Genomic DNA, 26994 nt, shown 5'->3' with positions numbered 1-26994 from the left:
CAAACATACCGTCGCATATCGAAAAAACGCCTTAAACTTGCCACAAATTTGCAGAATAGGCCTAAAATTTTTTCTAGGAATCGACTCGACGGGTTCATTTAAAATATGACAACGGAGATGCTTCAGGGCTATATGCACTTTTACCCAAAATGAACGAATATATAAATTTCATTACACCACAAAAAATTTTATTTTTCCCTTTATACTACTCCTTATGACTAAAATCCCTTGACTCAACACTTGTGTAAACAAAAGCAATAACAGACAGATAAGGCTATTAAAACAGCTAATAACAAGAGGCATAAAATCATTTGTTGAACAATTGTTATGTGACAAAAGCTTGAATTTATTTGCATATATCTTTACGTATGGATGTGGAGTGACGTGTATGTGTAAGCATACAGTAGAGTCTAGCAATAATGCCTGCAATAAATGATAAAACAGCTATTGTGAATAGCTTTATAAATGCACACACACATGTACTTCTACTACTTGCATATATGCATATATTTGGTTATTGGGTGTGTGCTTGGCCTGACAAGCTCCAAAGAGCCGTAATGGCGCTGGTCGAGTGAGTAACACATACACAAATGTAAATGCAAGCAAATATGTATGATTTATACTTACATATGTGTATATGTGTGCAGCACACATATGTAAACAGCAACAGTCACGCTTCCGTTCACTGAATGTCAACACTCACACACATACACACACACAGATTGTCCGCGGTTAATTAAAGGTATGCGTACATTAAGGCTATAAAATAACAGCAACGACAACAAAAGGTCCCATACATGCATTTGCGTATTGGCTACGAAGCGTTGTGGCGCTTTACTTACTCACTTACGCGCTTAAATAAGTTTTACGGCTATTTTCGTTACTGCAAATTTTTTTGTACTTCATTTTTTGCATACATATTTAATGTGAGTTTAATTGCGGCAACGCAGGCGAGTATCTGCGGGAAATTTACAACTAAAAAGTGTTGCCTTCCCCCGCACTTACACGTTCACGCTGCATACATACGTTTATATGTTTATATATATGTGTGTTGCAATATTAAGGGGTTAAGCATAATTTTGATAATTTAAAATAAGTTTGGAAAAACGCTAATTTATGCATATATACTAACAAATGACATGTGCGCAAAAGTTGAAAAAAGTTGGTAATATGCTTTTAGGCGCCTGAAATTTTTTATGCCAATGGGTATTTAATATGCAATTAATTAAACTGAAATAGACAATTCTAATTATACTTTACATTCTAATTTCATTTATGTTTGGAGCTTTCACAAATAGAGTCATCATTTGAACAATTTCAATTGATTTAATTTTTATTATATGTTGTAGGCGTTGTTTGTAACACGCAAAAGGAAACAACATATATAAATAATTAACGTGACGAGCTAAATTCACTTAAGCATGTCCTTCTGACGGTGCATCTGTATATATGCGAACTTCTTCTTTATTGGCTTAGGCACCGCTTAGGCGTCAGGCGAGTTTACAACAGCGCTCCAATCGTTTTTCTTCTTCGCTGTTTGGCGCCAATTGGAGATTCCAAGTGTAGCAAGGTCTTTCTCTACCTGGTCTTCCCAACGGAGTGGAGGAATTCCTCTGCTTCCCCCACCGAGTACTGCATCGAACATTCTCAGAACCAGAGTGTTTTCATCCATTCGGACGACATGCCCTATCCAACATTTAATTCGCTGAACTATGTCAATGTCGTTGTTTAGCTCATACAGATCTTCGTTTCATCGAACGATGAATGAATATTCGCGCTTGCCAATGTACAAAGGACCATAACTCTTCCCCGAACCTTCTTTTCGAAAGCTTGTATCGTCGACTCATGAGATGTTTTCATCTTCCATACCTTTGTACCATATAGCAGGACAAGAATATGAGTGGCACATAAAGTTTGGGTTTTATTTGTCGAGAGAGGACTTTACTTCTCAATGGCCTTTTCAATCCGAAGTACAGCTGTTGACAATAGTTTTCTTCGGTTCACTATCCATTCTGGAAAAAAAAACTAATGATTTCAATTTCATCAGCGTACGCCAACTGTTGTACACTCTTATAGAAGATGGTACCTTCTCTCTGCAGCTCGAATTAATTTCTCCAGCAGTAGATTAAAGAAGTCGCATGATAGGGAGTTGCCTTGTCTGAAACCTCGTTTGGTATCGAACGGCTCGGAGAGGTCCTTCCCGATTCTGACGGAGCGTTTGGTGTTGCTCAACGTCAGTTTACACAGCCGTATTAGTTTTGCGGGGATACCAAATTCAGACATCGCGGCATAAAGGCAGCTCCTTTTCGTGCTGTCGAAAGTAGCTTTGAAATCGACGAAGAGGTGGTGTGTGTCGATTCTCCTTTCACGGGTCTTTTCCAAGACTTGGCGCATGGTGAATATCTGATCGGTTGTTGATTTTCCGGGTCTGAAGCCACACTGATAAGGTCCAATCAGTGTGTTGACGGTGGGCTTTAATCTTTCACACAATATGCTCGATAGAACCTATTCGCGATGCGGGCTTATCCCACGGTATCTGGCGTACATTGGGGGGTCCCCTTTTTGTGGATTGGGCAGAGCATACTTGAATTTCAATCGTCGGTCATTCTTTCATCCGACCATATTATACAAGAAAGCTTATGCATGCACCTTATCAGTTCTTCGCCACCGTATTCGAATACCTCGTTCGGCAGTCCATCGGCCCGTCGCTATGTGTTTCTTCAGAACGGGTACTCGAACTTCTTCATAGTCGGCCAATGGAACGTCCGCTCCATCGTCAACGATTGGGGAATCGGGTCCTTTTATTCCTGGTGACAGTTACATTGTCAATAGATCACTATTTGTTGCACCCTATGGGTAAAGGAAACCATTGGTCCATATTTCTTAATAAAAAAAAAAACCGGCCATAGTGTTTCAGTTAAGGGGTTAAATGGGTTTCCTCGGATAAAAAACATCATTTTGTCAACAATTTTTTTCTCATATAAAAAATGATACGAGTATATTTTATTAGAATTTTTTATGTTAACTAACATACACTATTAAAAAAGAAATTTTTGGAAAAACAAATATTTTAAACTCGACCATTGCGACGCCATTTCTAATGAGCCCACGGAAAAAGATACACCCGCGTTTGCAAGATAACTCCTTACAGGATCATCTAAAATAAAAAATATCGTGTTGTTGTTAAGAAACAAAGTTGTAAAGTTCATGAAGATCGGTTGAATAGTTCTCGAGAAATCTTGCCAACCGACTTCAAAACTGTTTCTCGGATCAACTTGAAAATTTAGGGCAATATTCTTGAGGTTTTGTAGAGTTTAAAAAGATTATTAAAAAATTCGAATTTTTGAAATCCGTAAACCCATGTAACCTCTTAATGCGGAACGTCACAAAGCCCTGGTTAATAAATTTTTCTTGCCTGAATTGGGGTTTTTGATGTGGACGATGATTCAAACAAGACGTCGCTACAAGCCGTGCAGCCAGCGAAACAATCGATTTATTGAAAGCTACTTTTAAACGGTCAACGGATTGGCTTCTCATTCGAAAGATACATTATATTATAGGTATGTTATAAAATGTACCACATCGGTATTACGATCACACTCTACATATTTAAATAACCTGTTCCGAAAATTTACAAGTAAGGAAAAAAGTTCCCTTAATTATAAGAAAGTTTACTACATAAAAACTCGCAGACGACAATTAATTATTATAATCAGTAAGCAACTGTATTTAATATGAAAACCTATTGTACCGTTCAACGTTCTAACTATTAATAGGTGAGTTAAGTGGCATAAATAACTTGACTGCCTCTAGCTCTACGCCAAACTCAATAAAACGAATAAAGAAATGCCATGGAAAACAGTCGAGCCAACAAAATGCCCATCAAATATTTATAAATGCAAATTTTTCTGATAAACGCAACGATAATGTTTCGTTTAAAAATTTAATGCAACCAAAGCACTCACTATTTGTATATAGTTAGGGGAAAATGCACAGAAAAACAAAACTAAAAGAGTGACATTTGACGAGACAAACAAACGCAGAGTTCTAGGCACAAGCACTTCAACTTCTTATGTATTAAAACGCACAAGTAAACAATAAACTACATTGGAGCAACAACTAAAGCACACATCTATACAGAAACAAAAATGTCGCGCCCGCCGGCTAACGGTCTGTCTATTTTGCGCTCTTAGAATGAATTTTTTATGAAACCGCCCAGTGGACTGTCCTCTATTAAACGCAAATCAAATGTTTTTGTTCATGTGAGCAACATGGCGTATGAGTGACCAATGGCGAAGTTGTTAAACCCGCTGATTGTGCGGTCATTCAACATAACTATTTTTCTGCTTTCTGTTTCTCATTTTTGTATTTTTTTACTGTTGTTGGCAAATGAACATATCAAAATTGCCACAACTAATAACGGTAAATTAAGTTGGCAGTCAGTTTTGTGGCATGCAATTGCATGAGAGTTAAAGTGGAGTCAACATGAGGCGGAAAACGTGAACACAGTATATACGTAAATATATACTACCCTTAAAAATAGTCTGACATTTTTGTCAAATATGTTTTATTTTCTTTCTTCTATAAACCATTCCAGAGATTTTGAAGATTGGATTATAATTTACAGATACATGGACTTCACAGAATTTGTTGCAACACGGAATTTCTTGAGCTAAGAGCAAAAATATATTCGAAAAATATATTCCATTATCCAAAGCTGTTCATTTTTTTTCTCCAGCTTACCCACTAAAGCTCCATATCTCACCATCAACTGAGAATTGATAAAACTACTTAGATTGCCTCTGCTTCTAGTAATTCCCATTTTATCCACACTTTCGTCTTCCTATAAATAAATCGATTTCGTCTACCTTTATATATTATTGACGACCGTAATTACCTTTTACAACTACTCGCATCCGTAGAAGTTCCAAAGTGAAACTCCACAAACGAACGCATCAATTTTATCTCAATCTTAGCAATTTCCACGAAATTCGAAATCAATTTAAATCCATCCAATTAAAATGAGAGACGAACAACTTGACTGTGATTGACTGCAGCAGGCGCTCGCTTGCTGACTTTTACTGAAGAAGCTGATGGCATAAATGAAATCCAACAGAATTTTTCAATTAGGCGCAGTAAAGAAATTAAAAGGAGATGAAAGAATTATAAATTGATAAGCTAATTGTATTTAAATAACGGTGCAAGTGGCAACAAATGGCAATGTTGAAGAAATTATTTCTAGTGAGAACATGTTTCTTTTAACACGATTTATTGATTTTTCTGATTCATCGAAAGATGCATGAAAATGAATGAAGTTAGTTAGCGTAGAAATACAGATACTGAATTGGAAGTAATAAAAAGGTTGCAAAATAAGCTAGCTGAAATAAACTTAAGTTTTAATTCTTTTGTCAACCAAGCTTCATTTATCTTTATTCTTTCTCCAATTTTTGTAAATTCTCTGTTTTACTTGTTGAGATGATTCCGTTAACAGTTGAAACACTATTCTGCACATCTCAGATTAAATATCACATATAGATAAATCCTCGAAACACCACCACACCTACACCACAACTGAATGATTTTTATGAAGTTAATAGCAACTGACAAAACTCTCTAAATCATGAAAGTTTCGAAGGCAAACATACTGAAGCACATCTTGAAAATCTGGCATAGACAAGAAGAACCGCAAGCGAAAAGTTTTTATAAGTTACTGCCTTCTAACCTTAATGTTACTATTGTATGATTTTTTCATCAGAGACTTACACATGAACACACAGGATTGCATTTTAGTAACTCTATTGACTTGGACACTGCTTACGCCGTTATAGCCGAGTTAACAACAGCGCGCCAGTCGTTTCTTCTTTTCGTCAGGTGGCGCCACTTGGAGATTTCAAGCGAAGCCAGGTTCTTCTCTTCGTGGTTTTTCCAATGGAGTGGAGGTCTTCCTTTTTCTCTGCTTTCCCAGGCGGGTACTACGTCGAATACTTTCAGAGTTGGAGTGCTTTCGTCCATTCGGATGACATGACCTAACCAGCATAGCCGCTGTCTTTTAATTCGCTGAACTATGTCAATGCCGTCGTATATCTCATAGAGCTCATCGTTCTACATATCTAATGCGAAATTCATCGTTGATAAAGCGCTAAAGGCTATAAATCTACCGCAGAATCTTTCTCTGGAAAACTAGTAACTCCAACTCATCAGATGTTGTCATCGTCCATGTCTCTGCACCATATATCAGGACGGGGATAATGAGTGACTTGTAGAATGTGGTCTTTGTTCATCGAGAGAGGTTAATGCTGGTTCCAAGATAGCAGAAATTGTCTGCGACTTCGAGTTATGACTGTCAGCAGTGACGTGAGAGCCAAGTCGCGAAAGCGACGACTGTCTGTTTGATGACAGGAGATATTTCGCCTTGCCCTCGTTCACTACCATACTTATTAGCTTCGCTTCTTGTCCAGTTTGGTGAAAGCAAAACCAATGGCGCCAATGTTGGGGCCAATTATATCAATATCATCGGCATACGCCAGCAGCTGTACACTCTTATAGAAAATGGTTCTGAGGCTCGAAGTATTTTCTTAAGCAGTCTGTTTTCTCTCTACTGCGACACGGTACTACTCTTCGTACCAGCTGATCTACTGCCTTTCCAAAAATTAGTGGTTTCGCTTGCAGCTGTACGTAAAAGGCTTGAAAAGCCGTCCCACAGTTCTCTTATACCGAGTTGCTGATTAGTTACCTAACTTATGGTCGATTTTTTTTATAATACAGAGCAAGAAGCCAAGACATTAGATAAAGCAGATTCAGTATGGAAAAAATATTTTTTAAATTCCTTAAAACTGTTTCGTAAGTAATAAAATTAATTTTAAGTAATAAAATAATGACCTTTTCGCCAAAAATCGGAGTTGAGGACTTAACTTAATATTATAGAAAGTTAGGAGAAACCAAAAAATATATTTCATATTTCATGAATTAAAAATTGCACTTCGTCAGGCATACGATAGCAAAATAAGCAATAAAGGTCAGTAGAAAAATACATATATATTGTAGAAATATACGAAATACTCGGACTGTGAAAATTGAAAAAGTACGACAAAAGGTAAATAATACAGAACTAAAATGCAAACAACTTCAAAAGACAGTAACATAAGGCGGATAAATTACCCAAAATTAATATTAAGCAAGTCCATAAAATACAAAGGAAGCACACATGTAGCAAACTTTTCCAATTCCAGCACAAAGTTGAAAAGAATCAAAAGCGAAATAACACAACATACATAAAATTCGACTTGCACGAAATATTGTTACAAGGCAACAGTAAAATCGCTCAATTAAATGCCAAGTCCCCTTGGGGGTAAACCAGAAGTCCACAGCTGCTCTACCAAGCAGTAACAAGTACATATAAAAAGCAAACAATAAAAACTTTTCACATAGCTCCCCGCCAGCCAACTCCAAAGAAACACAATGGAGCCACTCAGCTCAGCGCAACAGGCAACACGGCGTTCGGTCTCAACTCAAAAGCCAAACAATAGTGGCAACGCTGCGTATTAGCCGCCACAACGCCCCACTGTTGGCAGCCAAGTCGCTTCCGGCTTGTGTAACAACGCATCGGTGGCGCAATGCCAAACAATGTATAACGGATAATCGAGCGGCTGGTAGCTTGGGGGAGCAACTGCAGAAGTTACAGCGCCCCATTCGGCAACAGGGTACAGCTATATTAATGTGCGTCCTCACACATGCGCCTGTGTGTGCACTTTGACAAAATCTGTCAGCTTGCTACACTTCGACAATTTCTCAAAACCCATGGCCGAAGGCAACTTTGCAGGGGAAGTTTGGCGCAGCTGCGCTTTTGAAAATGAAAGTTATTTATTTAAAATAGATAATTTATGCGTTGGAGGGGCGGAAATGCGGTTAAAGCTGAAGAGATAGAATGCAGATTAGTATTATTGTTCGGAGAAGTTAAATTTTAACCCTCTGGGCTTTAAAAGCTGGATTTTTATGCTGAGTCGGGTGAGGCATTATGTTCTTTTTACATGTTTATTCTTAATAATAGAGAAAAAAGTACTTGATCATCTACCCAAAGACTTTACAATAAGCATTGGAAGTTTTTATTTCAATCTTCCGATGTCTAAGAAGTGAAGCGGAGATTAGAGGACGCAGAAGAGCCTTACTAATCATAAATGTATAAGATTCAATTATATTTAATCTTCAGCAAACGACCCGCTGATTACACTCCTTTACTTTTCTTATTTAACTTGCGTATTTATTAAGAAACCATCAAACATAATAGTCAGCACTTTCTGTTAAAGACCGCAATATATCGATTTCGATCTTGAAAAATTAAAAAGGTCTGTGATACGGATTGAATATTCTAAAACAATTATAAATCAGTCCAGAAAAAAATCTATAACCGAAGAAGACTCATTAATACTACAATAAGCATAAAGGCCCTCAAAGTATTATAGATGAACAGAATGATGGGTGAGGTTAGGTTTGGTTAATCTGGTAGGCCAACAAGCGAGTTTAACAGACTCTGTGGCCTCACTATCGATACCTCCTCCAGTGCATCATACCGTGGAGACCACAGATACTTAAAGCATAGTCTTCCCAATGCCAGATAAGTGCACAAGGAAGACTCCATTGTTTCCCTGGTGCCCTGCAGTCTTCTCGTACTGTCAGCCCCATTCTGCAGGCATGTGTCGCCACCAGACAGTGACCAGTTAGTATTCTGATCATGTTCCTAAGTCTTTTCTATTATTCATTAAGCACCAACTTCATCGTCCATTTTCGAGCCATCCGTATGGATGTTTAGAGTGTTGCGCATAGCTAACATACCTTTTCTTTACTCCCAGTTGAAAAGTGGAATTATGTAGTTGGTGTTTGCCCAGCGCCATTGCCCTCTCTATGTAAATTCTCCACGCTTCCATTCTTTGCAGCCAGCAGTCGCTCCGCCGATTTTGCTGGGCAGTTTTCAGTGAAGAGGTCTATAGGTGGGTCGTTTAGTACCAGCTCAAGAGCCGCCGTTAGGACGAGCCTCTAAACCCTTTGCATTGGCTTCCAGTAGGTGAATTTCCGTACTCCTGTTCAACATACTACTGCACCGTAAGCAGAATTGGTGTTACAATGGCTGTGTAGCACCAGTACATGAGAGAGGGAGAGAGCCCTCAGTGTGTGCCAAGCATCTGTTTACACATATAAAGCATTGCTAGCTTTCCTCACTCTTTCTTCGACGTTGTGCTTCCACATCCATTCCATTTTCATTTGCTGTCCAAGACTATTCCAAAATACTTGGTGTGATCCTTCAAAGAGAGATGTGTCCCATTTATCAAAGTGAACATCCAAAAAAGAATCTTATGCTTTCTTGTGAACACAAGCAGATCTTTGTTCTCCAGGTTTAACCCCAAACCCATATGCGTTGCCCAATTCTGGACTGTTTTGAGGGTGGTGCTCATAATTCTGCTAATGGTCTGTAGACACTTACCCGTTATTAAGATAGCAATGCCGTCCGCATATGCCGCATTCATAGAGGTCTTTGCTTCCAATTTCCTTAGCAGCTTATTCACTAATAATTTCCATAGAAGCGAATCGAAGATAGCACACCACCTTGTGGAGTACCTCTACAGATTTCCTTGGTCATTTTAGCGTCGTTCCATTCTGCTCTGATCCGTCTAGAGGCCAAAAGGCTTCTGATCCAGCAATGTATAGCAATATCAACATCCATTGACTGGATACTATTCAGAACAAATTCCGTAGAGGCATTGTTATACGCTCTATCCAGGAATCCAGGAATGCTCCAAGAGCATATTCCTTATATTGAAAAGCCCTTTCGAAATTAAATACCAGTATATGGAGTGAAGTCTCTACTGATATACCCTTCGTATGTGTCTACTGTATCTTGGACAAACTACAAAGATGCTCTGTGGTCTGTGGTTTGACTTCGAACATGTTTGCTTCAACCCTACCGAATCATATATTGATTCCATGAAGAATTTGGCACAAGAGCTTTTTAAGACTCTGGACTAGAACAGTGCTTTTCTTAAACGCATCAAACCCACGTATGAAGCCAGCGAAATTTTTAAAGAATACATCTAAATAAGTATTTGCGTGTGTATAACAAGATAAGCCTACATAGGCTCCTTAACCTTAACCGAGATACCTTCAGTAAAGAAAAAATATTTTATTTTTTTCTCCTTTCTCCGTCGCACATTTGTCCAACAGCATACACGAATTCATAAAAGTATACAGCGTCAGCTCGGAATTTGTGAAAAATTCAGCGCCCATTCATAAATATTTTCAATGGCGCCTAATGTGCCAGACAAACACTTTAAATGGCGGACACACACACACACATGCATTCAAAGACGTTTTTGCGACAAAAACTTTTAGATTTAGTTTTCCTTTCGCCTTTCCCTTTGCATTTGCCTTGGCGACAAGGACATTTGCGAAGCTGAAGATTAGTAGGCAATGTAGCGTCCATTGTAGTTTTTCTATAGACCCAAAGAGTGCTCAGCGCCCAAAGCCTTCGTGTGGCAATGTCAATGCCAATGAGGTCAAAGGCAGCGCATGATTTTGCTTCGTTTGCGTACGATATTATAATAAAGAATATATGTATATACTTGTAAGGTATTGTACATATTACAAATAAACATTTATATTTAATATACGCGTATGTATGTATATAATTCCGAGAGACTCTCATCAGCGCAAGCTATTTCTTGGCGCATCTTTTGTGGCGCATTCTTTGACTAACATTTAAGAGTTGGGCAACCGAGACCTCGGCTGTTTGGCCTTAATGACCTTTTTACGATTCACATTTGTTTAAGCATATGTTTATATATGTATTATATATATACATGTGTTTAATACAAAATTCCTTACGGGATATGTGGGTTCTGCCATTTATTCAGTAATTTTTATTTTTGCTCATTTATTTCGTTGAGTTTTGAAAATGGGGAAAAAATTGGCGACCTCATTTAATTTTTCTTTAAGCAAATAGATAAGGTTGACACGCTCTGCTACAGAGTAAAATAACGGTGGAATGTATTAACTAAAATTAATCAAGATAGATAACAAATTAATTGCTATTCAGTCTTCTTCATGGTAGGGCAGTGCAACGTCCTCTCCATTGGCATCGATTGAGCTATCGGGTTCACCATCACTGCGGTTCAGCAGGCTTGAGAAGAGTTCCCTCCATAAATTCAGTATATTCTGAACATCAAACTTTCTGTAAGTCGTCACCGGCCGATTTTGCAAGCACTTCATACTCACGCATTTCTTCTTTTGTCTCCATATGCGTATCGCTTCCGCTTTCAACTGTCGGTTTCTATCCCCGCTAGTGTTGTTATCGATCGGAACTTTGCGAGGTAGGCTGTCTGCTTTCTCTCTACTGGGACACGACAGTCCTCATCGTCACCAGCTGTTCTTTTGAATTTCCCGAAAACCAATGGTTTTGTTACAGCTGTACGAAAAAAGTTTAAATGTCGTCCCAAAATTCCCTTATACCGAGTTGCTGTTGAGACACTGACACTGGAGATGTGTCGTCCATTAATTACAACATGATTGATCTGGTTACAAGCTTTTCGACACGGTAACAAAAAAGTATATTGATGAGTCAACCATATGTCGGGCACTTGTGAAGTCGATCAGCCTCAACCCATTTAGAAAGGTTTCGCCGTGGAGACTGAATTTTCCGACAGTTGAACCAAAGTTGTCATCTCCGTGTGCGGGGCAGTTGTCACTCCAGCCGTCCATTAAAAGCATCTTTGATCATATTGTCTTCCTATCTTTCTCTGTTGAAAAATTTTACTCTGATACGGATTGTGGTTCAACCACCGAAGTGAATGTCAGTCTCGACGATTGAATCTTTCTTCCACCACAAAATCTATATCGAATTTGCGCTCCTTTATATGACCACTGTAGTAAATGCCGCAAGGACCTACTCGCCTCAGTCCTTGTCCCGTCCATCGCATTTCTTGAACGGCGGTAATGTCAGCGTTTACTTTCACGAGGAGATGACCAGCCTGCATCTTCCAAATTTAGGGACCGGTCATTCCAGGTGCATGCCCTTAATTTATAGTCCTTATTATGTTTGTTGTGGTCCTCATCAAAAAAGGTGTCTTTCGTCCGAGGCTGTGGTTTCCTTTTCACTGAGAATGGTTTCTGCGTTCGGCTTGTTTCAAGACTGACACCCACACGGGGCCACACGTTTGAAAACAGACACTGTATTTAGACTTCAACGAACCCTTAAACTGCATATGTCGGAGTGGCTTCGCTGAAGCTTCCTCTCGTAATATATACTGTAGTTCAAATGTTCAAAAGTTAACAAATTTTTAAAAAACTGTTTGAAACATGTTTCATTTACAGTTTTTCTTAGTCTCTTCAATTATTAGGCACAGCCATTAAAAAAAAAAATAATTTAATTAAAAAAATATCAAATTTGGCATCCAATATACGCAAATTCTATGTTATTAACTCTTGTTTAAATCTTTTCTTAAATCTGACTGTGTATAAAATACCAGCGGTAGTCAACTTAAGCTCGTCCCATATGGGCATTTCATATCACCGTCTTCAGCATTCAACTTAAGTATGGACGATCAAAAAAATGTGTTTAACAAAAAAAAAATTTAAAGATAACAAACTTAAGAAGCATTTTAAGTGAATTACCATCCCTAATAGCCAACTTGGTTTCTATGTCAAGCGTACACCCAGGCGTATACGCAACATGCTAAAAAATTGTTGAGTTTTCACTTATCACATCAGCCATTTCTCCGGAATTTTTTCGACATCTCGATTTTTTGGTATGTGCGTGTATGCTTTAACTGTATTTACATGGTGTGTATATGTATGTATGTTTGTATACTTATAGAGCTACATTTGTATGAGCGCCTTGTTGTGTGTTTTGTTATTTCAATTCGCGTGCATGGCATTTATTTCCCATGATAATTGTAACATCTGCATTTTGGAAGCACGAGGAAAAGTAGAATGTAAGATAAAGACACGCACACATATGTATATAAATAGATACATTAACATAAAAAGAAAAACATTGAAACACCTGTCATGTTTTCGAGCGAAAGGCAAGATGGAACAAATTAAAAATAAAATAAAATAAACTTATAAAAACGTAAGGCGAATATACATACATATATGTATGTACAATTGTTAAAATATATATATTTCATATACATAGAATTTATTTAGCTTGCATTCATTCTACCGCTTCGTTCTTAAAATATTCACGCTTCATACATTAATTTAAAAATGGTAATCCGCTAACTAGAGACTGGTTTAGAGGCTCATAAAAACCGCATTTTCACATGAATTATCGAAAATTCTTTATTATCTTTACTTTCTTCGCTCTTTTGCTTTCTTCCTCACCCTCTATCGCTCTTCCACTATCACTTTGTTACATGGTTTCTACTTTATCTTTATTTCTTCTCTATTCTATTCTTTCACTAATTTCTCTCTATGGCTAAGTATTATTTCTTACCGCTAAGTATTTTCCAATAATTTAGTTTCTAACTGCAACTACTACCGCTAAGCTTTATGTTAATTTTCCATCAGTTTTCTCACCTATTCCCAGGCCCATCAGATGCCGCACAAATGGCAGCATATCTCCTTCCTGTCGCCGATGTTTTGCGATCATTGCGGCTCGCTGCTGCATGGCATCACCCATAAGGGGCTCAAGTGTCGAGGTAAAGTGTGGCGCGCCCCGTGCTTAGCCACCAAATACTAGCCTTAAGTAGCGCACGCGTTTAAAGTTAGTTTGTGTGTTTGTGAGTGCCGTGTATGTGGGTGTGTATGTGCGTAGCATTGAAAAAAGCGTGTAATGTTTTTGTCCAACAATTATTAATAAGCATCGTATTTTAATTTTTGTTAGTTTTTACTTTCAAGTTCTTTTTTCTGCACAGTTACTACAATTACATTTTAGCATCTTTCTATAAGCTCTTCTTTGACGCTGTTACTACCGTTACTCTTTCCTGTTAAACTTTTCAAGATTTTTTTGTACTCGGTTTACTACTTTTCACTGTTTACAATAGCACATTATTGTTTTTTTGTTGCTTTTCTTGCATTTTTTCGTTTTTGCTTCTCAAGCCGTTATACCTAGCGATTTCGTGCTTTTCTTCCACTTTTTTCGCGCTTTAATTTACATTTTCTCTCTATGCTGCATTTTCTTTGATCGCATTGTTCTAGCGTGAAGTTCATTTACAATTAAGTACTTTTTTGACCTAGTACACACAATAGTTAATCTGTACGACTAACAATGTCTTTGGTTTAGCCATATCTTCCACTTAACGGGATAATTCAGTAGTGTAGCGGTTGTTCCTTCTGTCGCGAAAGCAGGTAAGAAGTCTTGAATGTGTATGAAATCCTGAACTAATTTGCGCAGAATGAAAACCACAAAACTTTTAAGACAGAAGTTTAATGTAAAGAAAGGCTCAGCGACAACAAAACTTAAATATTAACGGTATAAAACTTTGCACGAATAATGCTTTTATACCTTCTTCTTCTTAATTGGCGTAGACACCGCTTACGCGATTATAGCCGAGTTAACAACAGCGCGCCAGTCGTTTTTTCTTTTCGCTACGTGGCGCCAATTGGATATACCAAGCGAAGCCAGGTCCTTCTCCAGTTGGTCCTTCCGACGGAGTGGAGGTCTCCCTCTTCCTCTGCTTCCCCCGGCGGGTACTGCGTCGAATACTTTCAGAGCTGGAGTGTTTTTATCCATCCGGACAACATGACCTAGCCAGCGTAGCCGCTGTCTTTTAATTCGCTGAACTATGTCAATTTCGTCGTATATCTCGTAAATCTCGTACAGCTCATCGTTCCATCGAATGCGATATTCGCCGTGGCCAATGCGCAAAGGACCATAAATCTTTCGCAGAACCTTTCCCTCGAAAACTCGCAACGTCGACTCATCGGTTGCTGTCATCGTCCAAGCCACTGCACCATATAGCAGGACGGGAATTATGAGCGACTTATGGAGTTTGGCAATCCTGCGTTGGATTTCCAGGCTGACATTGTTGGTGGTGTTAATACTGATATAATTAAATAGACGAGATTATGTACAACTTCAAAGTTATGACTGCCAACAGTGACCTGAGAGCCTAGTCGCCAGTGCGACGACTATTTGTTTGATGACAGGAGATATTTCGTCTTACCCTCGTTCACTACCAGACCCATTTTCTGTGCTTCCTTGTCTAGCCTGCAGAAAGCAGAACTAACGGCGCGGGTGTTGAGGCCGATGATATCAATATCATCGGCATACGCCAGCAGCTGTACACTCTTATAGAAGATGATACCTTCTCCATTTAGTTCTGCAACTCGAACTATTTTCTCCAGAAGCAGGTTGAAGAAGTCGCACGATAGGGAGTCCCCTTGTATGAAACCTCGTTTGCTATCGAATGACTAGGAGAGGTCCTTTTCGATTCTGACAGAATTTTTAGTATTGATCAACGTCAGTTTACACAGCCGTATTAGCTTTGGGGGGATACCAAATCCAGACATCGCGGCAAAAAGGCAGCTCCTTTTCGTGCAGTCGAAAGCAGCTTTGAAATCGACGAAGAGGTGGTGTGTGTCGATTCTCCTTTCACGGGTCTTTTCCAAGACTTGGCGCCTGATGAATATCTGGTCGGTTGTTGATTTTCCAGATCTAAAGCCACACTGATAAGGTCCAATCAGCTTGTTGACGGTGGGCTTAAATCTTTCACACAATACACTCGATAAAACCTTATATGCGATGTTGAGAAGGCTTATCCCACGGTAGTTGGCGCAGATTGTGGGGTCTCCTTTTTTATGGATTGGGCAGAGTACACTTAAATTCCAATCGTTGGGCATGCTTTCGTCCGAACACATTTTACAAAGAAACTGATGCATGCTCCTTATCAGTTCTTCGCCTCCGTGTTTGAATAGCTCGGCCGGTAATCCATCGGCCCCCGCCGCTTTGTTGTTCTTCAAGCGGGTAATTGCTGGTTATACCTAAAGTGGATAAAATCGGGTGAAATCTTGACCTAGCTCTTGTATAACTAACATCAGGATTTTCGAACATCTGATTTTTCTCCTTAAGATTGGTGAATGAGAAACCATTCGGTCAGTGTGAGAGTTGTAAAAGCGATCTATTTCAACGTTCCCAATTTCTTTAAAGAAAAAACACAGAAACTTCGAATTTAATGGGGAATGTTAATTATCATTCGAAAGAATACTAATGGGCATTTATTTTTTGAAATTTATCTCTTTGAAATGAAGGCGGCGGCTACGTCTTAAATCGTCCGTCCGTTAAGTCCAATTTTTGATGACTCGTTTGACCATTTCGACTAGTAACTGGCGAATGACACACGTGATGTTTTGCTTCAAGGCCTGAATCGAAGCGAGATTATCCACATAGACTTTAGACTTTACATATCCTCACAAGAAAAAGTCTAACCGTATGATATCACGTGATCTTGATGGCCATTCGATTGACCCAAAACGTGAAATTATCTGCTCTGATGTGATGTGTGGGAACTTCTTCTTGAAACCAAATGTCGCCGAGATCACGAACTTCAATTTCAAGGATATAATAGTCGGTTATCATAGCGCGAAAATGGTCGCCATTGACGGTTACGTTATCACCGGCATCATTTTTGGAGAAATATGGACCGATGATTCCACCAGCCAAACCACACCAAACCGTTGTATTTTCAGGACAAAATAGCGGCGCTTGAATCGCTTAAAGTTGCTCTTCGCCACAAATGCGAACAAAATTTTTTTACATACATACATATCCTTTGAACTTTTCAATAGCCCAAAGAGCGAAGCGATGTCATTTGGGAAGGTCGAGCAACTTCGGTGCTTGCTCAAGCTGTATTTTGTATGCTTTCAATATAAGATCTCGACGTAAAATGCCCCAAATCTTTCCATACATCAGTCTGATTTGCTGCGAACGGTGTATACTCTCAGCTACGGCTGCGATATTTCCTTCATTGCTTGCTGGACGTGATCTATTCGGTCGAATATTATCCAATAATGAATGCTGGGTCTCAAGATGGGTGATGGTGTTGAGAGTAGTAAGCTCAGTAGGCCGATTACGCATGATCTGTCAAAAAAGGGATATTGAAAAAAGTGCCTAAACTTGGATCAGCCGTTATATTAAAAAAAAATCCTTGAAAAGTATATGCATCTAAGCAACACCCAATTTAATTCAATCAGCCCGTCGATTTCTCTGAACCCAATATATCCCATATGAGGATTTCCGTCTTTCCACTTCAATTTAAACCATTCCAAATGGTCAAAAAGGGATATTTTAATGAAACAATTTGAACACAATGATGCGGCTTAGCGCTAAATGTATGTAATTTATTTGTTATATATAAACAAAGGAATCTATTTTTAGCATAAATTAAGATTTAAAAATGTTATTGTTTTACTGCAGATAATTATATTTAAAATTTTTGGAAGCTTAGATTTCATAGCTATAAACTGTAAATAACTAACTAAAATCTATGAAATAAGCCAAACAAGTCAAGGAAAATCAAGATCAATCCTAATATGTTAGTACTTGTACGAGTATTCACTCCTTCTCACGAATCAAATTTGTTACGAACATCCATAAAGTTAAGTAAGACGAGAATTTACCACAGAGCTGCTTAGGGGTTGTATTTTTATTCCCGCTAGCCCAGTTGGCTGTCAGAAAGTTTGAAATCTAAGACGTTTTATCCCTGAGAAGGATCGTCATAAAGGAAGTGTTGAGAAGTTTTTACTTCGTATGTTCCCGAACAGCTTCTTCTAATAACATTCGGTAAGGTGTTTCACCTTATCGCGTGGATATCGATAAGGCAATGGCCAGTTATAATAAGGCTAATCTTGCTGATAATTAATAAACATTTATATAAATAGTAATATTTAACGAGTAAGAAATAAAATAATTATAAAATTAAAAGTAAAAGTAAAAGCTATAATAGAAGGTGTGTGAAAAATATTAGAAAAAAATTAAATGTAGAAATTTTAATAATAAAATAATATAGAGTAAGAAAAAGTACAGTTAAAATTTAAATATGTGTTATAATATTATTTTAAGTTATAGAAATCTCACAAAATTTTACCAGGCAAGGTATTCAAACAACCTTCAAGTGAATAAGAACAAATCCCACTAGGCGACATACAAAAGCACAACCTTCTCAAGCACGTCAGCCTACATTAACATTGTATTTCCTCTTCTGCCTTTTGGACAACCACAATGTTCTACAAATTTTTCAAACAAATAAGACCTAAAAGCAAATAAAGAAAGCAGTAAAGAAGGGTATCAACAAAAATGCCAGTATCACCATAAAGCAATGGCGAAAAAATGGCCAGAAAAAAATGGAAATAATTTCCCACAATAATATTTTAGTATGTGCTTTTGACAGAAAAATATATACCAAAGTGACAGCAGATGTACCCTGAGTATTTACTCAAATATTTGAGCGCAGTGAGACGGTTGACGGACGAGTCATAAGCATACGTTCTTACATCTATAATGCGCTGAGCAACCGCTAAAGTTTATTCACACATGCATTCCAGTGTAAGTATGGGAATTCGAGTGTGGGGCACAGGGAAATAATACCTTTATTTTGCATTTGCATACATTTACTGCATGGGCACTAATTTACATATGAACACTCTCGGGCGTATGTGAACATATTTGGCCTAGAGACGTGCGCTGTTCGTTGCTGTCGAGGACAATAGATGTATGCTGTATTCAGTTCCTGTGCAATAAAGGCAAAAATATAACAAAAAATTATTTTTAAGGAAGCGAAAAATAAAGCGATTTCGCAGGGAAAGTCAGGAATAAATTTTATGTTTAAGTATACAAATTTTATTTAGTTTAAGTATACAAAGTATACATGCCACCATTACATAATAGTTTAAAACTATTTGCTTCTAAGAACACATTTAAATCTTTCTCGAAATGTTAAATATTTGTTATAATAACAAGTTGAAATATTACAGAAATATTAGTCTTTTATTTACACATTTTTTTTCAAAAAAAATTGTTTTCTAACTATTTTCAATTTTTTACTTATAAATGTAGTTTTCATATTTTAAACCAGTTTATGCCCGTTTTTATAACAGTTATACATAATTGTCTTCCAACTGCGTGTTTTCTATTTGTTTAGCGGAATTTTCTCTGCAAGCCTTTCTTAAATCAATTATTATTAGTTGACTAAATTATACCAGTTTTATACTAACTTTCTTTGCACTGCTGCTAATCTAAAAATAATAATAACAAAATAATAAAAATTGATTTGCTAAGGTTTAGAAAGAAAAAGCAACTCACATAAATACAAAAGTTTGGTAGAAACAATCGGAGCAGCATAAGAAATAAAGAAACCCTATATTATTAATTTTTATTAATTGCGAATTGTATACTCTTGAAAAATTATGAAGCTAAAATGTAGTAAACAGAGACGTAAAGGATTGAGCCCACTATAACTCCTCTTTGCTTGCACTGCCCTTGAACCCTTTTGCTGACTGCAAGAAAATAAACAAATATATTTTCGCCATATGTTACATAAAAAAATCACGAAATTAGTCATGATAACAAATATTTGCATTAATAACACTGATTTGCATTAATAACAGTATGTCAAGCTTAAGTAATATTCTTTAAGAATTTATACCAGATTTATACCAGTTAAAATTTTTACTAAAATGATAGCTAATTATCGAATTTCGGTGGTATTATAATTTTGATGAATTTTTATCATCACATTGAGTTTAACCAGATTTATACCAGTTTAAATTTTTACTAAAACGAGTTAGTTTTCAAATTTTGGTGGTATTATATGTAATTGTAAGCAATTTTTATCAATTTTAAATATTGATATAATTTAAGTTTTAAGATTATACACCGCCCGTCAGTCCGTTAGTAAGTAAATACCTCATAATCATGAAATTTTATACCCAATATGGTTCAAAGGTTGCTTATAGGACCCGTTGTCAAAATTAGACACGGTCGTGGAACAGTCTATCTGTAGATCTAATCCTATGTATAACAAATGATTCGACCATTCTCAACCAAATTCAGTGGAAATATATTCGTATATATGTATAAAAAGCGTTATCGAAAGTGAGCCTATGACTCATAATATAAGTGAATGCGATACCAATTTGATTATTATATTTTGCCAATACCCCAGCTTTAATCCATGCCAATTGCGAGTGTATAAAATGTTCGTCTACACCCGGGCTTAGTCCTTCCTTACTTGTTTCAATTCATTTAATACAACCAGAAAGATTAGGCGGAGTATTGCTGGCATTTGTCTCTGAAATTACAAGAGCCCCTTAAACCCTTCGCCAAACATATTTGCACAATACGCCCCACAATCTTAAGAACTAAACAATTTTCTGAATGCCTAAAATGGCACGAATGCCTAGCCAGACTGACGGCACACAAGTGGAATTCATTGCGTTGGCTAAGTGGTGTGTAGTCACGCTGACAACCACAATGCCTCACCTGGCTTTTGTGCGTTTCCTGGTACTAGTATTTCTTTTGCCAAACGTTTTCACTACACAATAGTAGATGGGTGTCCACCACGATGCTCACCAAGCGGATGATGAAGAACCCTTTTCAGTTGGCGGCCATACTTCGCTCTTTTGTACGAAATTTCAGTTTTGATGACGAACTAGTTGACATGGTAATGTCGTTGGTGGTTAGTTAACGGGTTTATTTGTCAGCACAACCCACTAATTTAGTATCTGCTTTGTTTGTATAACAAGCTAGAAGTTGTGCTGGGTTTGTTGGTTGTGTTGGGTTTGGTGGTTGTGCTGGTTAGTAAGTTGCCCCAAGCGGATGGTTAAATGGCTATGTGTTCACTTTACACCAAATGATGAGCCTTTGTTTGCTTAGTTGTTGCTTTCAGCTCACACATTATTGTTAGGACTACGTAATACGGACTAGTATACGTACATATATGTATGGAATATGGGTAACTGTTGCTCTTTCTCGTACACCTTAGCTACTATACAACCTTACCACAAACCATCCGCTCAGTGGGTAAAACTAATTTTACACATGGTTTCACAATTTCGCTCATATTATTTAGTAATTCTCGATAAATTTAGCCGTTGGGAGTGAACAGCAACAACATAAAAATGTTTGAAGCTATCTAAAATGTGATGAGAAGATTATATAAAAATAGATATAGGACATTGATTCAGTCGAGTGGCAAGCATATAAGGGTGGTGGTGGAAAGTCAATGAATTAATTTGATTGCATTTTTAATTTGATTATGTTGAGGTTTAGCAGGTGTTCTATTTATCATGTTAGTCATATTTGAGAATTTATTTCTAAGACTGAGTCAGTTTATACGAATGATTTATGTATATATTATACCATATTTCTATTTTAAAAATGGTATGTGATTTGCAGTTTTCAAATAAGGCATAAGGTGCTTCATATTTTGACTCTAAAGCTGGTATAAATTAACAGAGCCACCAGAAAGGTAGAATTTGAAACAAGCATTATATTGTTTCAAAAGGCTTTAATTGTATTAATCTGAGTATAAAACAAACACAACCGTACACAACAACAACTTTTGTAACTGGTATAAATATTTCAAAAACTGTTCAAGCAAATAATATTAGAAAATTTTCCGATACGAAAGAGTCACAAAAATTTACAATTAGTATAAATCACTCTTTTTAAAATAAATTGCCGAAATATTTCAATACAATTTAATTAGGAAAGTGGTATAAAATCAAAAAAATGTATTAAACGAGCAAAAATGTTAGGGAAATGTTATTTGTAAATTAACTTTTGGCATCTTTATAATCAGGAATTAATATAATTAAAAAAAGACAGTGAAATTTCAAACTGGTATAATTTTTTAATCAAAGCCTTCTGCTTTTATTTATTGAAATTATATGGAATTAGGCAAATGTTATTTGTAAATTATCTTTATAACCATTAAGAAGAAATGAAATTTAAAACTGGTATAATTGTTTAATAAAAGCTTTATGCTTCACCTTCAAATTTATTGATATATAATAAAGTTCTATAAGGTGTTAGACATATTTTTAGTCATACATGATTATGTATAATATAAACTGGTATACAAATTATAACTGGTATAAAAATTCATAACTTTTATACCAATTGAAATATTTAAGCTGGATAGAATATACTGAAATTTATGAAGTTAAACTTAGTTTTTAACTGGTATAAATTCACAATACTTTTTTTCCAGAATGTTTGGCACAATTCCGCTCAAATCACTACTTATCATGCAAATTTGTCATAAATAATATTAAATATATGTATGGGTAGAGATTATTCAAAAACTGGTGCAATTATTTCAGTAACACATTTCGTCTCAAATCAACTTAAAAAAAATAATAATTTAATTTTAAAAAATCTAATTAAGTTATCTAATCTAATTAAGTATAAGACTCTTATACCAATTGAAATATTTTGGGTGCACAAAATATATAAAAATGTACAACTCGTATACCATTGAAGCAGTTTGGATGTATAGAAAATACTGAAATGTATAATTGATTCATATTTTGTAACTGGTATAAACTTACAATACTTTATGTTTGATGGAATACTTCTGAAATTATTACCTATCATACAAATTCGATATAAATAATATTAAACATATTGGTACAGATTATTACAAAACTGGTATAATTATTGCATTCACACTTTTCCTCGTAAATCCACATATTTACTTTGCAAGAAGAAATCGTATTTAGAAAATACCTAAAAACCCTGCAGATTATGGTTGTTCCAGGAACTGGTATAATAATTTAATTTCTTTACAAATTCACATATTTATTCTGTAAGAAGAAAACTAATTTAGAAAATACTTAAAAGCCGTGCAGAATATGTTGTGTGCGAAATTTTAAAACTGGTATAATTATTCCATTTTCACTTTTCTACGCAAATTCACATATTTATTCTGTAAAAAAACTCAACCTAGAAAATACTCAAAAACCTTGCAGAATATAGTTGTGCCTGACATACGTATGTACATTTAGACTCTTTGAAACAATTTCTGCATCCCCAACCACTGCCTCTTTCTAAAGCTGGAAATAATTTCCACATATTTTATGACTATTTTGAGTGCCACCCTGTGCTTGCAAGTCATCTGCTTAGTCACGTGAAAAGCCATTCGTTTGATGGATTTTACGCAGCCACTCAACGTTGTCCATTATGTGCACGCTATTTAACAACTATTTATGATGTTCCGCCTTTACTGCGCCGCTCACTTATATACATAGAAATATCTTCATTGCTTTTTAGCATTTTTTATTATTTTACTGCCCATGTGTTCGCAGAAACAAAACATAGTTTTACTCTTACAATAATAACAAGACATATTTTTTCAATAGAGAGTGAGTTGTATGCATGCCTCGAGCAGCATTGAATGCACATTAGACATGCTCTAATAATTTCCAGCTAAGAGCTCCGAGCACCTTTCATTATTTGCCACATTTTTTCCAACCACCATGACAATGCAACAACGTGACTATATTGCAAGACTTTCTAGCAAAAATGGAAAAGTGAAATATTTCTTTGTTTTTTCGACCTGTTGCAAGCTTTTCACATGCACATACACTCACACACACAATGTCTTCACCAAAGCGTGTCTCGCCTTCGTGAATAAATCGCGTGCATTCACTTAGCTTTCAATTTCCGCACGAAATTCCCATTTATCGCACTGCAACTAATCAAATCGCAATGTATTGAATTCGACTCCAGTGCGCAATTGACTATTGAAACGTGCAACACTAATAAGGCTAAGCTCTTGCAGAAGGACTTTGCACCCACACTTTTTGCAAGTGAAATGCCTGTGGCATGCCCACTTATGGACCAAAACCATACTCAGCTACTACGCTAGACCTAGCTAAATACTACGTAGTTATTACAATAAAGGCCGCAAACAGTACCAACAACTACATTTGGACTACAAATAGATTTTACTATCACCATTTCCCCTGTAACCAACTTGCTTGGAATCATAATTTCCGTTTGTCGTTTATGCAAATTAAATGGAATTCCCGTGTTGTGCATTTAAACGAGTTGATTTACTATTGATTTACCGTAAATTTACAAATGTATAGATACATAAGTTGTGTGCTAATTGCCGCAGGATATATACTTGCGTTTGCCAGCTTGCTTTGCTGCATTCTGTAGCAATTTCCGCGCCCAGCAGAAAGCTTGTTGACAGTAAATTGCTTGATAATTATGTCAATCAGTGAATTTGATAAATAAAAGGAGGCGACTTGAATTAAAATGAACTCAGTGTTCAATACGAGTCTGTAACGATGAATAGTTTATATATTTCAGGCGTCTAACTTACTTTATATATACATGGAACGTCCGCTCCATCGTCATCGATTAGGCAATCGGGTTCACCATCTCCTGGTGTTATGCTTTCATTGCCATTCAGCGGGTTGGAAAAGTGTTCCCTCTATATTTTCAGTATGATATGGTTATCAGTCACTAGATCACCTCTTGGTATTCTATAAGAGTATGCTCCGGTCTTGAAACCTTCTGTTAGTCGCCGCATCTTTTGGTAGAATTTTCGAACATTTCTCTGTATCGTACTCACGCATTTCATCCTCTCTCTTTTTTTGTCTGCAAATGGTAATCTCGGTATCTATGCCATTCCGCAGGTGTTGCGGTCAATGGTAACGTTGCGAGATAGACAGTCTGTTTTTTCACCACTGCAACATAGCATTCCTCATCATGCCAGCTGTTCTTTTGCATTTTCCGAAAACCAGTGATTTCGCTTTTAGCTGTACGTAAGGAGCTTGAAATGCCGTCCCACAATTTCCTCATACCGAGTTGCTATGAGTGTTCTCAGAGAGCAGGAGTGCAAGTCGAGTTGAAATTTGTTCGACCGTCTGTAGTGATTGCAGCTTCTCGACGTCGATCCTTCCTTATGTTTGTTAACCTGTCATTTTTCAGAGGCGGGTGCCTATCTTCACTGCAACAAGATAGTAGTCCGAATCAATGCTAGGACAAACGCTGAAGACATGTCTTCCGTCTATCACAACATGATCATTCTTGTTGGTGGCCTTTCGGTCCGGAGATATCCAGGTAGCTTGATGAATTTTTTTAAGCTGGAATCTAGTATTTTAGGCCCGGCGAAGTCAGGGAACGGTCCCTCGTGGAGGCCGAATTTCCCGACTATTGTGCCACATATACCTTCTTTGACCACTCTGACGTTTAAGTCGCCAAGCACGATTTTGACATCGCGGCGAGGTAACTCTCATAAGTGCACTCCAAGTGTTCATAGAAGGCAAGCTTGGTCACATCGCCCTTCTCTTCTGTGGAGGCGTGGGCGCAAATCAGCGATAAGAACTTCGCGTTGATACGGATTGTGGCTAGAGGTTCATGCAGAGCGGTGAATGCCAGTATTCGGAGAGGGAGTCTCTCTCCCACCACGACTCTCACACCCAATTTGCGATCCATTATATAGCCACCGTAGTAAATGTCACAAGGATCTACTCTCCTTTGTCCTTGTGCCGCCCATCGCACTTCTTGGACGGCAGTGATGTCAACATTCACTCTTACGAGGACATCAACCAGCTAGGCATCTCAGGTGCATGTCCTTAAATCGCAATCCTTAATGCGTTTGCAGTGGTTAACATCAAAAGGGGGTCTCTCACATTTACAGCCGTTGACAAATTGATTAGCTGATTGGTCTTAAGAATGTTCTTTGTACATAAATACATGTATATTGATAACAACCATTTTTAATTTAAATTGTTAGTATGTGCTGAACGCGCAAACGCTTTGTATGTGTGTACATATATATGTGTGGGTCTTTTATTGCTGTACGCATAGTATACGTGTGTGTGTGTGTATGTTTGTTTACCTTTTTTATGCATTTTTTATTACTTTTATACACTTTCACTTTCACTTGGCGCTCAGCTTAGTCAAAATGGAGTTTAGTTAATTTTATAGCAGCTACAAGTTGTTTACAAAAGTTTTTTTTATTCAATTTATGCTAAACACACAAATACTGATTTGAACATAATTTTTAATATATGCACAACTTTTCTGTAACTTTCCCACTGCTACTTGGCTTTTATGCTAACAACACACAGCATGTGACATGAATGTGCATGCCCGCTGCAAGGAGAATGTGCCGAGCTTGTGCGGTTGCGATCACACCGAACGTCGTGGACGCATCAATTTGGAATTAAATGTGAAGGAGAATTTGCTGACGGTGCAAAGTAAGTTGGGCCTATTGAAAATTAATAAAACTTTTTATGCTTTATGATCTTTTTGTAATATAAAAAATAAAAAACTTATTATAATTTGTATGGTTTTAAATGATACGAAATGTTATTTTAAAAATTATTTTATTTTGGAACTAATAAGCATTTCAAATTTTTTTTAGTATTCGTAATATATCATACGTATTTTTATACTCTTGCAACCAGTTGCTACAGAATATATGTAATAGTTTTGTTCACCTAACGGTTGTACGTATCATCTAAAACTAAACGAGATAGATATATTATATATATGTATAATTGATCAGGGCGACAAAAAAAGTTGAGATCCGGTTGACTATATGTCTGCCCGTCCTTCCGAGCAATCTGTAACTTGAGTAAAATTGAGATATCTTGATGAAAATTGGTATGCAGGTTCCTTAGTACAAAAAAAATTTGAGTTCGTAGATGGGCGTAATCGGACCACTGCCATGCCCACAAATCGCCATTCACCGAAAACCTATAAAGTGCCATAACTAAGCACTAAATTAAGATATAACAAGTAAGGAAGGGCTAAGTTCGGGTGTCACCGAACATTTTATACTCTCGCATGATAAAGTGATAATCGAGATTTCATTATCCGTCATTTACATATTTTTTCAAATACCGTATTTTTGTAAAGTTTTATTCCGCTATCATCATGGGTTCCTAATGTTTATACTCGTATTATAGAGAAAAGGCATCAGATGGAATTCAAAATAGCGTTATATTGGAAGAAGGCGTGGTTGTGAACCGATTTCACCTATA

At 36.9% G+C, this 26994-nt stretch overlaps 1 protein-coding gene across 1 annotated transcript in view; it reads left to right on the top strand.

Moving 5' to 3' along the window:
• Positions 1 to 26994, top strand: part of LOC120770739 (protein kinase C, brain isozyme-like) — a 41044-nt gene that overhangs the window by 11456 nt on the left and 2594 nt on the right. Inside the window, exon 4 of the mRNA XM_040098328.1 lies at positions 26077 to 26205. Within this exon, the coding sequence (XP_039954262.1) occupies positions 26077 to 26205 (129 nt within the window). The remainder of the gene's footprint in view (positions 1 to 26076; positions 26206 to 26994) is intronic.

This window comes from Bactrocera tryoni, chromosome 3, assembly GCF_016617805.1.
Source record: "Bactrocera tryoni isolate S06 chromosome 3, CSIRO_BtryS06_freeze2, whole genome shotgun sequence".
In the NCBI taxonomy this organism is placed as follows: domain Eukaryota; kingdom Metazoa; phylum Arthropoda; class Insecta; order Diptera; family Tephritidae; genus Bactrocera; species Bactrocera tryoni.
Note: the sequence above shows the minus strand (reverse complement) of the source record. Positions and strands in the feature narration are given on the sequence as shown.